This window comes from Drosophila guanche, unplaced genomic scaffold, assembly GCF_900245975.1.
Source record: "Drosophila guanche unplaced genomic scaffold, DGUA_6, whole genome shotgun sequence".
Classification (NCBI taxonomy): Eukaryota; Metazoa; Arthropoda; class Insecta; order Diptera; family Drosophilidae; genus Drosophila; species Drosophila guanche.
The window spans coordinates 8,191,048-8,205,268 of NW_022995747.1; the positions used below are offsets into that span (position 1 = coordinate 8,191,048).

The following is a 14,221-nucleotide window of genomic DNA, read 5'->3' on the forward strand; positions in this document are numbered from 1 at the left end:
TATTAAATGTGCACGGCCACAGTTTGTTTAACACTTGCGCGAGTTCGGAGTGAAGTGGGGGGCGGTGCTTTTGGGTAATATTTTGCGTACATTAACCTTAGCGGTCGATGCATTGTCAAAATAATTTTCAGAGTGGTTTTTGTGCAATTCGATTGCATTTTATTGATAGCGGGAGTGATTGGAACAGGAATTGATTGCTGGCCAGCAATAGTTTTGCGTAATTCCATAATGTATTCCATAGTTTTTCTGTCATTTATTTTTGTATGCAAAATAGTAGCAATTATTTCCATTTATATTTTTGAAAATTTGAACGTTTAGAGTATGGCTGAAAGGGCACTGCAAATGGTCTTCAAACCAATCATAACCTACGATATGGTGGTGCACCATTTACCCTACGCGAGGGATGATAAGATTCGATTGCCAGATGTCTGGGACGATGGCAAGGGCTTGCCAGGAGCGACTGTAAAATACGAAAAGAAATATACAGAGCAGGAAGATGGGCAAGTCGAAGTCAAGTCGGAAGTGATATCCGAAGTGGAGGCGGTTGTAGCGGAAACCGAAGTAAAGGAAGTGAAATATGCCTGGAACGCGCCTTGCCTGATGATTATTTTCGAGGATGGCGATCTCAATAGTGCACTTCACCATTTGGTTTGCTCTCTGCAGAATCCCTTTGCCCTGGATGCCGTTGCCACGGTCTTGGTGCAGGAGAACATTGTGGAGGAGCTCTGCAATCGCATTGTCGATCTTCTGCAGCCATTGGATCCCCGTGTGGCCAATCACCCAAACTATTTACGCACTCTCAGCAAATTGGCATTGCTAAAAGCAAAGATTGTGGTTGGAAATCCGGACAATGTGCCCGCCAATGCCTCGCCCATGATTGTACGCGACGTGCCCCACCATTATCTGGGCGTTGGTCCCACTGGCATCGTAACGATGCACATCTTCCGCACACCACTCGAGGCGACCCTCGTTTATCACAAGGAATCCCTGCCCATTGCCTCGGTTAGCATTTGGAACGAGCGAGTGTCCAGTATGTACGATTTGGTGGCCGTGATCAATGTCGATACATTCAAAATTAATTGCTTCGATGTGGACATGGAGCCCATCAAGCGCACCTTCGAGTGCCGTCGGCACAGTGCCCACATGAGCCGTGGCTATCACTACGAGTCCTTGCTGCTGAATGATCGGCGCAAGATTGTGATCTTTCCCGTGGGCTCTATTTATGCAAATTAAAAGTGTTTATTTAATAATAATATGTGGGATTCTCTGCAGTTAATATCTATCTCTTATTTATCGCTTTCCTAAATTCAATATAACTTTGGCTATTAGGCAAGTTTGCCCTCTCTCTGCACCTTTTGCTATCCCTTCTATCTAATGTATGCAATCTCATTCAAATTGCGGGGCGGGACCTTTCAACAACTACTTATTTACACACTCACACCCAAACACATCAAAGAGGGGAAGAGCCCGCACTTTTTCGTACGCTAATCTAAATTAATGCCTCTGACTGCGGATCAGAATAGGCAGTGTGGAACGATGTTTTATCATTCAATTAAAAAAAAGCAGCAGGAAAACGCGTGCATAGAAAATGCGCGAAACAAACCAGCGGATTTTCGCGTGAAATCCTCACTCACCTCCCGGTTCCGGAACGCATTGGTAAAACAATTTGCAGCAGAACAGCAACAGCTATCCCACACTCCACCCACCGACGAAATAATGAAGTGTTTAGTTGATTATCTGAACGCACGGGCCCGTATCCGGATCCCGGGGGTAACCAAGTCGGAATGCAAACAGTATACAGGAGGAATTGCTTGGCTTTTTCGGTAGGACGCTGGCAGGCAGTAGTTGGGGTCTTTAATGCGCAAATAAACAGCTAACAAGTTGGCAACAGCAGCAACAGCAAAAAAACACAATTCTAAAATGGCCGTAGGTCCGATTTGCCACATAGACTCGTGTGTGTGTTTGTCTGTGCAGTTGGCACAGGTACGTTACGGTACGGTACGGAACGGCATTGGGATTCAAAGTGAACAAAAGTTGAACAAAAGCACAGCTCGATGAAGGCTCCGGGGCGTGGCACGCATTGTCTGAAGGTAAGCCTTTTTGCTGTGCACGCTTTTAGGCCTCCAAACGGAACCAAACCCAGCCACGCATTTGCAATGATAACCGAAAATGTTACATTGAGCTGTGGAGAGTTTTGGCGTAGTGTTTGGTTTGGGGCTTCCGTGTACCAAGACCATATTTCACTGGTAAATCAAACAGACAACAGATGGACGTATAGATAGTTGGATAGGCGGTAGCAAAAGGAGTAGGAATAGGCATAGAAGTAGGCGTAGGCATAGGCTTATGCGTAATGGTATGCCACGATATTTACTGGATGTCTTAATTAAATTTGATTAGCTGTGTGCGCAAATTAGTTAGTTTTGCATGGGAATTGATGAGCGTGTTGAGTTTGCCGACTAATTGGCTAATTGATTGATTGTTGGAGTTGTTGCTTATTGTCTACCGCCTATCGCCTGCCCCCCCTCCGATGAAATGTTTGTCTAATTGCGCCTCAAATGCAGATTGAGGTGGAGGCAAAGGCACAGGAACAGGAACATACGCATAGAGTTTGTATTCTTTGTGTGCATTTCCTAATGAAAATCGAATGATTACCAGGGCCAAGTAACCCTCCGCACGACTCTTCAGGCCAGATCCCCTTCCACTGTGAGGTACATCAAAAATGCATAAGCCAAGGCTCTCTCTCGTTTGCTTTGTACTACTCAGGAATACTCTCTATTTATTTAATTTATTTAGCAGATAAAAAGGGATTCTTTTTTCTATACAAATCTATATACATAGCTACATTTTTAATGACAATTTCAGAGAATAGGTAAATGAACAGTGACTGTAAAAGGAAAATAAAAATTAAAAAAATGATCTACAGAAACTCAAGCGAATATAATGAATATAACTGCGCGTAGGTCTAGCTTAGGCTTCTATTGGTTTTTCGACAGAAAGTTTATTGTAGCAAATATTTGCATAATCGCACATCGTCTCCTCTCTTTATGCCCTTAAATGTTAGGGTATCTAAAGCTTCGTGCCTTAAAAGTTACCCATTTTTTTTTGCTTTTCAATTTGTGAGCGCATTATTTTCTGAACGCAGATTCCATTGCTGGGGTCCAGTACCCGAGTAACCCGCCTTAATGCATATCGAAATAACCTTGGTCCGAAATTCGCCCAAAAGAATAACTGTGCATTGTTTGCCAAGAAGAAGTTTCTGCCTTGGCCCTCCCTTTGGAATGGTTTGTTGGTTGGTTGGTTGTCAGGGTTCGCCCCCCAAGGGAGACGGCCATTGGTTGGGTAGGGTAGGAAAAGTGCTAAAGTTTCCACTGCGCGCATGAAATTTCCACTTTAGTTGTGTTTTCTAGTACATTTTTGTACTCGCCCTTGTTCCTTTTTCTGTTGTTTGTGTGTATGTTTGTGTGTGCGAATATTACCCCCATCCTATGTACTCGTACTTGAGATCTCCTCACCCCTCAATGGCGCGTGCTTATTTCAAGTAGTTGAAATTATTTTATAGTATAAAACTTTAGTTTTTTAACTTTGGCCTAGGCAAGGAGAGCTCTTGCTCTGGCACTGGCACTGGCTTCCTCTTTTTCTGTTGGGTTCTGCCTTGGTTTCGGACTGTTCTGGGCTCTGCTCTGACCATGGTCTGCCGCTGCCCTATGTTGCCTTTTGCTCTGCACCGTGTTGCTTTCTGTTTGTGCTGTTTTTTGCCTTCTTCATCCATTTGGCGTTCTCACGCGCTTTTTGTTTTAGCATATTTATATTTTAATAAGCATTCTGGCAGCTGCGCTCCAGCGCCTGCCGCTCCTACTCCTTCGATGCCTGGTGCTGTGCTCTGCTCTGTGTAATTTTACTGCAATTTCTGACAGTTTTAGAAGTCTTGCGCGAGCTGAACTTATAGACCCAAATGCGCTCCTCCTGTCAGCGGCGAATGGCAACGGGTTGGCAGACGGGGCAACGTGGCGTATGATTGTTATTAATTCCATATTATGTGTAAGAGCAGGGCATCCCCCGAACGCAATAAGCAATAAGCGTCAGATGAAATGATATTTAATGTCAGCTCCGGCCAAACGACTACTGACGGAAGGCACCGAGAGGTTCCCCACTGCCACTGGAGAAGGCGGCCATGAAGCGAGGGGCAAGAGTGCAGTGGAGTGGGCAGCACTTTGAGGTGCAGTTCAAGTGGTTCATTGAAGCACAAAAGTGTTTGAGATTGTAAGGAAGTGTTGAGGTTGAGAGTACCCGACCCGACCCATTTGCATAAAGTGCGGTTAATCTGAGGGATATTGTGGAGTGGAGCAGATACTCAGCACTCAGATACTCATACACTCCGGCTGATTTAATTAAAATTCAATTAAAAATGGTTGTTTAGTTAACGTTTAATAGGGAAAATCCATCAGCAGCAGGAGCAGCAGAGGCAACAACAGCAGCAGCAGCAGCAGCAGCCATGCTTCAATGACTTATTGTTTCCATTCTACTCGCCACAATTGTTAACCATTTTCACTTCAATACAAAGCGGCTGCTGTCCTGTCTGCTCATACACGTGGATTGTGTGTTTATGACAGTGTCTGTATGTGTATGTGTGTGTGTGTTGGCCATTGTGTTTGTAGCAAAATATAATCATAAACGAAATTTAATCGCGCCAAACTGCGTCTGTCACGTACTTGCCAGGCAACAGACAGCCAGCACACCACACACATCGATACGTGCTACACATTGTTGTAGTCCACAGATACACACATTATTGATGCTCACACAGATACACAAAGCCATACACACACCACACACGCACCTGCAATGTTGAAGCAACGCTGACAACACAGAAACAGTTATTATAATTCAATTCCATGCCATAATAGCATCGATTCAATGTAGTAAACACGTTTGCGAATCGTTTGCGACTTGCCACCAAATCTAATGATCACCTGCAAAGGCAAAGGAATTGATTTTGTTAGCACAAGTACGTCATACCACCCCTAGATATGATTTTTTATTGAATTAATTAGAAATGTTGCAAAAATGTTTCAAATTAGTTGGGGGAAAATGTTGCACAGAAATTAGCTCACAGCGCAGCAATGGGTTAATGTTTGAAATTAAATTAGTGTGTGTTTTAATGTTAATGAGAGAGAGCACTGTCTCCCACAAACTTTAATAATAGTCTGAAAGCATTCAGGCGACACTTTCAAGATGAATTTGCCACAGCCATGACTCAAATCATTTGCAGTCTGCCACTGCCTCTGCACCGTTCATTTACTCCTGCAGGAGGTTGTTTCTTTTGCTGCATCAGCGCTTCATCTTTTTTTGCTGAGATTTCTGTCAGACGCCAAATCAGCGGAAGAAGACTCGGCGTCTCCGCCTTTAATGCACCGAAGTCTGGATTCCCGTAGTCCGTAGCGAATCAGTCACGTGTGTGCGAAAAATCAAAACGATTTGTGACGGGCTGTCTGTCTATCTTGTACCTTAACTTACCCGCCTGCTACATGTTCCCCCGCTCTTGTGTCTAAGTCTTTTGTTTGCCATTTGCCGTGGCACGAGACGGAGGAGGAGGAGGCAGCAGCGTGAATGCGCGTAAATTAAGGCTGACAGGAGACGGCTTCGTCGTGGATGCCTTTGCCTGATTGATGCGCCTCGCGTATGCAGCGCTGCAACTTGCGCCACTTAGCCATAAGCCGCAGGATCCGCAGCGTTGCAGCAGCAGCAGCAGCGCCGCAGAAATCGGAGCCATTTCATGGCACACGCATGACAGCTGCCATGTGCTGTGCTGTGGCATCTGCCTCCTAAACCAGAAGGCTCCAGGAGAGGTGGGGAGTTGGGCTCCTAAATGCGTTGCGTGGCCGCTTTGTCCTTGTCACCTTTTTAGTTTTCGGTGTTGACAGGCGCCTGGCACTCGTACCAGCTACAGCTTCAGAGTGCATTTATCTCGATCTAGAATGCCTTTTGAATATCTTGCCATATTTTGTGTGTGTGTGTGTGTGTGTGTGTGTGTGTTCCGTTTCCGTTTCCTTTCAGCTCAGCAGGCACCAGTCAGCAGCTTAGTCGTGTGTGTCTGCGTGTCCTTGTGTGCGTATTTGTCAAAAGGATTTGGCAGTGATTTAGCTGCTGGCCCAAATTTCATACCAAATTCTATCTTCTCGCTGTTGGTGCCGCTGCTCTCGAGGCTTGGCTGACTGACAACGCTTCTGTCTCTAACTCTGCCTCCTTTGTTCCTCTCCCTCTCTCTCTCTCAGCATGACAGCAGACAGGATTAGGTCGCGTTCCAGCCTTTTCGGCCTGCCTGCCTGCCTGTCGTCCTGCCAGAGCCGCCTGAAAATTAGCTGCCTAATTGTTTGCCAAAGCCGCAACTTTGGCCATTTCTTCTGTGCTTTTGGCCAGAGTTGCCAGCGACAGCGACAGCTTCAGCGCGTTTGCTGCCGCCAAATGACAGCTGAATAATGTGCGCCCCATAAGCAATTAACGCGCCTGCGAGGCTTACACACGTACGTGTCTCTGGAGTGAGTGCGAGTGTGTGTGTCTCTCTGTATGCAAGCTTACAAATTGAGTCAATAATTTTGGTGGAGAATGCTTCCAGCTACGCGGCGGCATACGCGATGGCACTTTGTGCATAATAAATAAACGCCATGAAATACGCGACTTAACACGCAATGTACAGCAAAGTCATCGCATGTCTCTCTCTCATCTGTGTGTGCCTCTCTCTACATAGTGTATGTATGTATGTATGTATGTATGTATGGGTAAGCACCATATGACACCACCTTGACTCATTAATTACGCACTGGCATTTTTATTTTCATTGCATACTTTTATGCAATTTATTATTACAGCAATGCGTGGTAAGGAGGCATGGGGTGGGGAGCAGGGACACGCAGAAAAGTTGAAATACAAATTGCCTTTTTGTTTCATATACTTACGGAATACATACACTTGTGACTTATTTACGGCGGAAGGCAAAGAGAGAGAGAGAGAGAGGGAGCGGGCGACTGTGTGGCCAGCAGGACAAGCCACAAATGAAATGTATTCGGGATTTTTGAGCAGCTCTCCATCTTTACGCCGGCCAAGAGCCCGCCTGATTGCCAATGCCCTTTGGGCATATTCAGCACAGTGCGTTTCATGTGTGTAAGGCACAAATGAATATTTTGGAATAATTTAAGAATTTTTTGGGAAGTCAGTGGGAAATATTAATACAAATTGATACAAAAAAACTATTTATTGTTCTGTAAACTGTTTCCCCTTTGTTCATACACTTCCGTAACGCACTGTCTATCCATAATTGAGCACAAGAGCATTATTTTTACCTCTTTTTTTCCCCCACATGCATGTAGTAAATGCAATTGAAATTTCATCCCGAAACGTTCCTGCAGCACAGCGTTCGTATCCTTTAATCAAAGCGTAGCTAAACTTAATTTTGTCGTGGTCTGGAGTGGAATTTTGCTTTAATCTTAGCCCACAGATCGGCAGAGGGCAGTAACAGCAGCAGCAGAAGCAGCAGCACCAGTCCTACCGAAATTTCGAAATAAATATTCACTTTTTACTTTTACTTTACTTGTTGTTGTGGTTGCATTATCATTGTCGTGGTTGGGTGTTGGTGGTGGGGTGACAGTGCTGTGGGGCAACTGTATGTGGTCGAATATTCCCCAAAGAATCTGACGCACTTATCGCAAATTACTTTGGCAGTTGCAGCACACAGCCACAGCCACAGCCACTGCTACAGCGCTGCAACGTTTCTCTCTCTTTTGTATATAAATTTAACAATTTACCCATGCAGGGGCGGTCTGGCAGGGAGGGGAGGCAAAGGGATTGTAAATTACCATACAAAAACACACACACACACATGCAGAGAGCTACAGATACAGATACTTTTGAGACTAAATGTGTTCAAAAGAACGTACAATGTCCAGGGGTAGAACAGGATTTTGTGTAAAAGTTGTATGCCAGAACAAACAACTGGCAAACATTGCGTATGCATAATATTTCCTTCTTGCCACAGATGCATGTCCATGTTTCCACAGTTACAAACTTCATTAACAACCCAGCCGCAAATACCAATGGGCAAATGGCAGCCACCAGATGCCTCAGCGTCAGCATCACTGGTGGCAGTTGTCCCAATTAGCCGCGTAAGTTGCTGCCTTGCTGCACATTTTTAAAGCCAAACCAACCACTTGGTCCGAACTCTCGTCAATTAGCATTTGGTGTTTTTTTTTTTTTGGGCGTTTAATGTCCCTCCAGCTGTTGTGTTGTGATGTTACTGCACATAATTTATGGTTTGCCTCCGCGCTGGCTTCATAAGATGTTAACGCGCACTTAATGCCACTTAAAAATACGCATAAATCGCGAAGAGTGCCAGCCACGGTGCGGTACGGGAGGGGTGGGGAGGGGATTGGGATTGGCATTGGGAGAGGAGTTGCAGTTGCAACAACGGCAAACGGCAAACGGCAAGCGGCAAGCGGCAACTGTTACCCGACGGCCACTTGTCCACTTACATGGCTACTTACAACGCTGCTCAAGCATATGCATGCAGATGCAGATGACCATGTTCCACCGAGTGCCCTCGTACACTCATCATCAGGAAGAGCAGCAGCTGCAGCTGCAGCTGCAGAAAAACAAGGTCGAGCAGGGGGGACATCCGAGGGATACAAAAAAACACACAGCCAACACCAAATAAATAACAGGGAAGGAAAGCACAGAACTGGGAACCGAAGCTGCAGATACACTCTGGAAATTAAAGAGGAACTTTGTTGGATTTTATCTTTATCGTTCTCGCTTTTGATCTGTGCTAAGATTCCACCAGATAACTGACGAGCTTCCTTTTCCGATAATACCCTCTGAAAGTGTATAAAAACAGCAAAAATAAACTGCAACGGCAACTGCAACTGCGAATGCGACTGCGACTGCGGCACGCAATTAAGTGCATTTAATTAATTATTGTTGATAAAATAATATTTTTGCAATTTATTGTGCAAGCAGCAGTAGGGGTGGAGTGTGCGCGGGTTTTCCCATCAGGATATTTATGCATATGTGAGCGCAAATAAATAACGCAGACTGTGGCAGCACAAAAAAAAACCTGCGCTCGATACCCACTGCGTTGCTGCGTTGACGTTATCAGAGAGCTGGCAGTAACCGGCGGGCCACTGAGATATCGCTTCGGTGGCAGCAGCCAGCCAGCAGCAGCCTATCGTTAGGCCAAATCGCAACCGCAATGGCAGCAGCGACAGTGCAACGGCAGCAGCAATGCAGTGCAGTGCAGCGACAGAGACAGAGGCAGAGACTGCTGGCAGATCAATTCGAATAACAATAATTTCTTCCGGTCGAATGGCAACCAGCGCGGAGCAGACAGACAGACAGACAGACAGTCGGACAGACAGCGGCAGAGATGCAGATATGCGGCTGGGAATGTATATGCAACTGCCATGGCATTTGTGTGTATCTGTGGGTGTTCGTGTGTCTGCATTGTTTGCGTGCATTTCAAACCGGATGCGCATAAGTATACGAGGATTGACAGGATGTACGGGCCGTGCACTCGTGCATTTTGGTTGCCGCCTCTGCCCCGTGGGCGTTTCATTATGATTCCACCCAACACACACGTATGTCCAGACGGGACACCCTCGAACCCCGCCCCATTACTAATTTGTATTGTTTTTTCGCCAAGTTAATGAATTTCATATAATCGGAATTAATGTGGAAATTATATGCGTTGACATTGCGGCAGACAAAGAGAATCTCCGCCCGCTGTAGGGTCTGGATTTCCACCAGACTGAAATTGAGTTCATGTGACAGTTGCCTGACCCCCCACCCACCAGAACATATTCATCAAATTGTCAAAAGAATTTTTTCCCGATATCATCAAATTATTTAATCAAATGCATTTCCGAAACATTGACAATTGTAAATATTGTTGAGATCGAGAGGGACTCGGGGAACGGGTAGCGTGCTGCTTGGAACCCAACAATTTCGATAGAAGATTCGAGCATCCACAAGGACTTGCAGTTTTGTTGCTTAACAAGGACCGCAAGGACCATAGCCACAGGGTCCTGGCCCGCAGGGGCCACAGGGTCCGCATCTAGGTCCACAGGGGCCGCATCCTGGTCCGCAGGGTCCGCACGGACCACAGGGCCCACAGGGACCACAAGGGCCACAGCGGCCCTCGGCAATGGGATACTGGTTGGTGGAGAAGCACGGCAGGGGGCAGCATCCACCGCCCGGGGCACAGGGTCCAATGGGGCACGGCGGACAGGCGGCGCTCGGCTTGTAGTTGATGGGTCCATTGGGGTAGCAGCAGTACTCCCTCGGAGGAGGGATGTCGATCGTCTGCGGCTTCGGCTGGCAAAGGATCGACTGGCACACCTCCCTGGGCTCGCAGACCCGCTTCGGGTAGCAGACGACGTACGGGTCCGGTATCATCGACGGGTAGTAGATGACGCGTGGCTCCCGCACCATCTGCGAGACCCAAATCAGCTTCGGCACCTTGATGACTCGCGTGGCATCGACCACCTTGGGGATCGTGATCTGCCTGCATCGGTTAACGACCATCGGCTCTGGCACAATCTTCTCGGTGAAGACGACCCGCTTCTTGCAGATCATGCGAGGTGGCTGCTGCACGGTGATGCACTTGGGGAAGGGCGGCGGAATGCGCGGTGCACATTGCGGCAGGGCCTCCAGCTGTGCCGAGTTGTAGCACTTGGGGGAGCACTCGAAGGGCCCACAGCAGGGGTCGCAGGGTCCACATCCCGGTCCGCAAGGAGAACACATTTTGTCAAATCAACAAATTTCAAACAATTTCGAAAAAAAGAGACGATTCAAATTTTTATTTTATTTTGCTTCTAAATTTTGTAATAAAATTTTGATACTTGTCGAAGCGAAACTGAAAATGAAATGAGATGTGGCTGTCTATACCTCGGCCAGTAGCGTGTGACTGGAATGTTGAAGCCTACTTGATGCGGAATAAAATGATTTTTGGACTAGAAAAAGTAAAATTTAACAGATACAAAATAATTTTGGGTCTATAATGTCTTTAATGTGTATCAGTAGTCATGTTTCCGTGTGGATATATTCGGAGTATCAAATAATTTTCACTCTAGAGAGTTTATTCCCTCTTTCCAGAGAACCCGAAGAATTTCCAATTAATTAGTATTATTATATTGCATCAAAATTAAATTGATTTCTCACTCTCTGTCGTTGGGGGATATCACTTAACCTTACAATTACCACCACAGTAATATAAATAGCAGCCCAAAATTATAGATTAACAAGCTTGTCAGTCCACGGCCCGTGGCTCAGGCTCATTTCAAAGAGGTTTTCCCTCTGTACAATTGCACTTTTGGCAGCCCTTCAGTGGGTATTGTAATTTTCTAATTTGTAAAGCCGTCTTGCTGTGTGACAGCTAATTGAAATTTAACTTGATCGTAGCTGCAGAGTAAATGGCAAACCATTTTTGTTTATTATTAATTTGCATTTTGATTGGAATTTTGACATTGTCAATGGAGGCTGACAGCCACCGAAGAGACATGTGAAATAAACAATATTATATTACATTCGAAATTAAGCTTGAGTTGCCAGAACCGACACTAACTGACGGATGGATGGATGGATGGATGGTTGGACTGCTGCTGCTGCCTCGGCTGATTGCTTGACTGACTGGCAGTTGCTTTGGGCGATTTGTTTTACATTAACATTACAACATTTCGCAAAGCATTTATTTTTAATAAATATTTTGCCGAGAGGCAGAGCGCTTCGCTGGTTATTGTTTTTGTCAGCGTTCAAAAACAAGACAATAAATTGTTTGCAATAATTGATTAATGAGAGCGGATAGGATGGGCGGGCCTTGTGGCTCTTCCTAGGAAGAGTATCTGCCCCCTGGATGCTTATCATTGGCAGGCGACGGCGCTGGAGGCGGCATCGGCATCAGCTTCAGCTTCAGCTCCAGCCAGCGGTGAAGGGTCATGGGTAGTGGTTTTGCCATTTAGTTGGTTGGGCAGAGGAAAGCAGCAGCAGCAGCAGCAGCAGCAGCCTTGACGAATATAATTAACATTACCAACAAACTGGAAACTGGATTCGTGGAAAGCGGGAAGGAAACTTGGGCGGAACGGCACCCTAGGCTTCCCGTTGCGCTGCTTTCTGTTCAGTTCTGTGCCGCTGAACTAATTTAAATTAATTGAATATGCTTTGATAGCATTTCAATTAACTTTTATGCCGACACGCGGCCTTGTGCCACATTTTTTCGCCATGAATTTCAATGCATTTCAAGTGAGCCTGCCACACACACACACACACACGCACAGTCACAGTCACAGTCACACTCACTGAGCGAGAGACAACCAATCCAATCGGGATACGATACAATCCGAGCCGCCATCATGGCTCTATCTACTCGGTTCCTATCTATGTATGTCTGCCTCAGCTGCCTCACAGGCATTCCGGCCATGCAATATAAATGAGACGCGCTCTGTCATGACATGTCCAAACCATTTTGGACTCAACTCCTCCCTCTGTCGCCTCTGGTCGTGGTGGGTCCATGTGCGGCATTTTGCATAATAAGTGGCCAAGCGGAGAGCCAAAGCTACAGATGAAGCTGCAGGGGTGGTGTGGGGGTACTGGTAGGGGTAAGGGTATGCGGGTTCAGGAGATGTAACTGAAACTGAAACTGGGACTGAAACCTTCTCGACTCATTGCATTTGGCCAAGGCAACTAAATCACCAGAAATCAGTTATAAATTCGTTGGCTGGTTGGGCCGTTGGGGCTTGGGCCGAGCCCTGCTGCTGCTGGCTGCTTCACTGCTCTGCATGGACATTAGATTTACAAATACCAATGCATAATTCCCTTTACCGTAAGCCTTGGCGCTGATAACATTGCAGCCCACAGACAGACAGTCAGGCAATCCTCATTTCCCTCACACTCTCTGTGCCGCTTTGAACGTGTGTGTGTGTGTGTGTGTGTGCTCCTTTTAATTATTCGAATAAAACAACATTCTGGCCCTGGCCAAAATTGCAAAACTGGCGAAGGGCTGGCATATACGTTAGGTTGTAGTGTGTTGTCAGCGCCAATAAGCGAGAATGCCTGTCAGTTTTTGGGCTTCGTTTTTGCTGTTTGACTTGCTCAGACTTTAATTTGCGGCACAGGCGAAACATGAACGCTTCCATCATTCGCTGTTGCTGGCTGGGTACTAATCATTTGAAACTCTGATTGAGGAAGTTACTGACAGCAGGAGGGGAATCGAATGATAAACAAACGCAACTGAAGGATGCCTTCGATAATTGCAGGTTGTATGTATTTTTTATTGATTTGATTTACTGCTTTGTAGATTACGATTTCCCATCCCCATTTGCAATGGATACCCCAAGCTATGGCTTCATTAAACAATTAAATGCTCACACACACACACCCAAAGCCTCACAAAGCTCCGCCAATTAAGAGATATTCCCCCATAATTACAACAGATACTTGACACATCTAAAAAAATCATCATCATCGCCCTGCTTGGCCCCTAAAGTCAATTTGATTGATAACACTGCCCCATGCCCAATACCCATAGCCACACCACTGCCAAAACCATCAGCAGCTTTTCCTTGTTGTTTTGTCCTGGCTGTTTCGGTCACTCTGTCAAGTGCCAATTAAACTAAAGCATGGCAACAAGCGACAGCCGCAGCAACAGGACGCAGGAGACAGCGAACAGGGTGGCGATAGGAGCGGTACAGGAGGAAGGCTAAAGGCATAGTGTATGGCCCCAGATAAAAATGGCAGATATTTTTTTCACGACACACACACAAGTTTTTTTCCAGGACGACTAATGACACACGGCCGGGCCGGCCGTGACCGCGCTGACGTTGATAGGCCACAACAATTTTCATTGGACAGCCATTTACAATAAACGTCAGCGATTGCCGGGGTAGCAAAAATCCCGCCACGCATTGAGATGGTGGGGAAAAAATCGAGCGTTTAGGGCTAAAATCAAACACCATTGATTGGTGTCGTTGGTGGTGCTGGCGGGACAGATCTGTCTGTGCCGTTTGATAAGCGCTAATGAATGGTTTTCTTATACGCTCCATTGGACTATGTCCGCGTTCGTTCGTTCGTGTCCTTGTCCGTGTCCGTGTCCCGCGGATAGCCGCAACTCTAACCGAAAGAGAAGGATAAGGAGAAGAGCTGTAACGGCACGGCCACTTGTCGCGGTTTTGGGCAATTTAAG

At 46.2% G+C, this 14,221-nt stretch overlaps 2 protein-coding genes across 4 annotated transcripts; one reads left to right on the forward strand and one right to left on the reverse strand.

The window, feature by feature from the left end:
* The first annotated feature begins 271 nt into the window (after positions 1–271).
* Positions 272–7,185, forward strand: LOC117582974. 2 transcript variants are annotated; one of them, XM_034271095.1, is made up of 2 exons: positions 272–1,230; positions 7,171–7,185. In XM_034271095.1, the coding sequence occupies exons 1-2, from the start codon at positions 322–324 to the stop codon at positions 7,171–7,173; spliced, it is 912 nt and encodes a 303-aa protein (XP_034126986.1). In that variant the 5' UTR covers positions 272–321; the 3' UTR covers positions 7,174–7,185. The 2 variants fall into 2 exon arrangements, with proteins under 2 accessions (XP_034126986.1, XP_034126987.1); XM_034271096.1 differs by lacking the exon at positions 7,171–7,185 and having other exon boundaries at positions 272–1,233.
* A 2,681-nt stretch (positions 7,186–9,866) lies between these two features.
* LOC117583480 (DBF4-type zinc finger-containing protein 2 homolog) lies at positions 9,867–10,838 on the reverse strand. 2 transcript variants are annotated; one of them, XM_034271790.1, is made up of 2 exons: positions 10,165–10,838; positions 9,867–10,116 (listed from the first exon to the last, which is right to left on the reverse strand). In XM_034271790.1, the coding sequence occupies exons 1-2, from the start codon at positions 10,786–10,788 to the stop codon at positions 10,036–10,038; spliced, it is 705 nt and encodes a 234-aa protein (XP_034127681.1). In that variant the 5' UTR covers positions 10,789–10,838; the 3' UTR covers positions 9,867–10,035. The 2 variants fall into 2 exon arrangements, with proteins under 2 accessions (XP_034127681.1, XP_034127680.1); XM_034271789.1 differs by having other exon boundaries at positions 9,867–10,838.
* Between the last annotated feature and the right edge of the window lie 3,383 nt (positions 10,839–14,221).

Coding starts and splice junctions, on each gene's coding strand:
- LOC117582974 (XM_034271095.1), top strand. CDS start 322: ATGGCTGAAAGGGCACTGCAAATGGTCTTCAAACCAATCATAACCTAC.
- LOC117583480 (XM_034271789.1), bottom strand. CDS start 10,788: ATGTGTTCTCCTTGCGGACCGGGATGTGGACCCTGCGACCCCTGCTGT.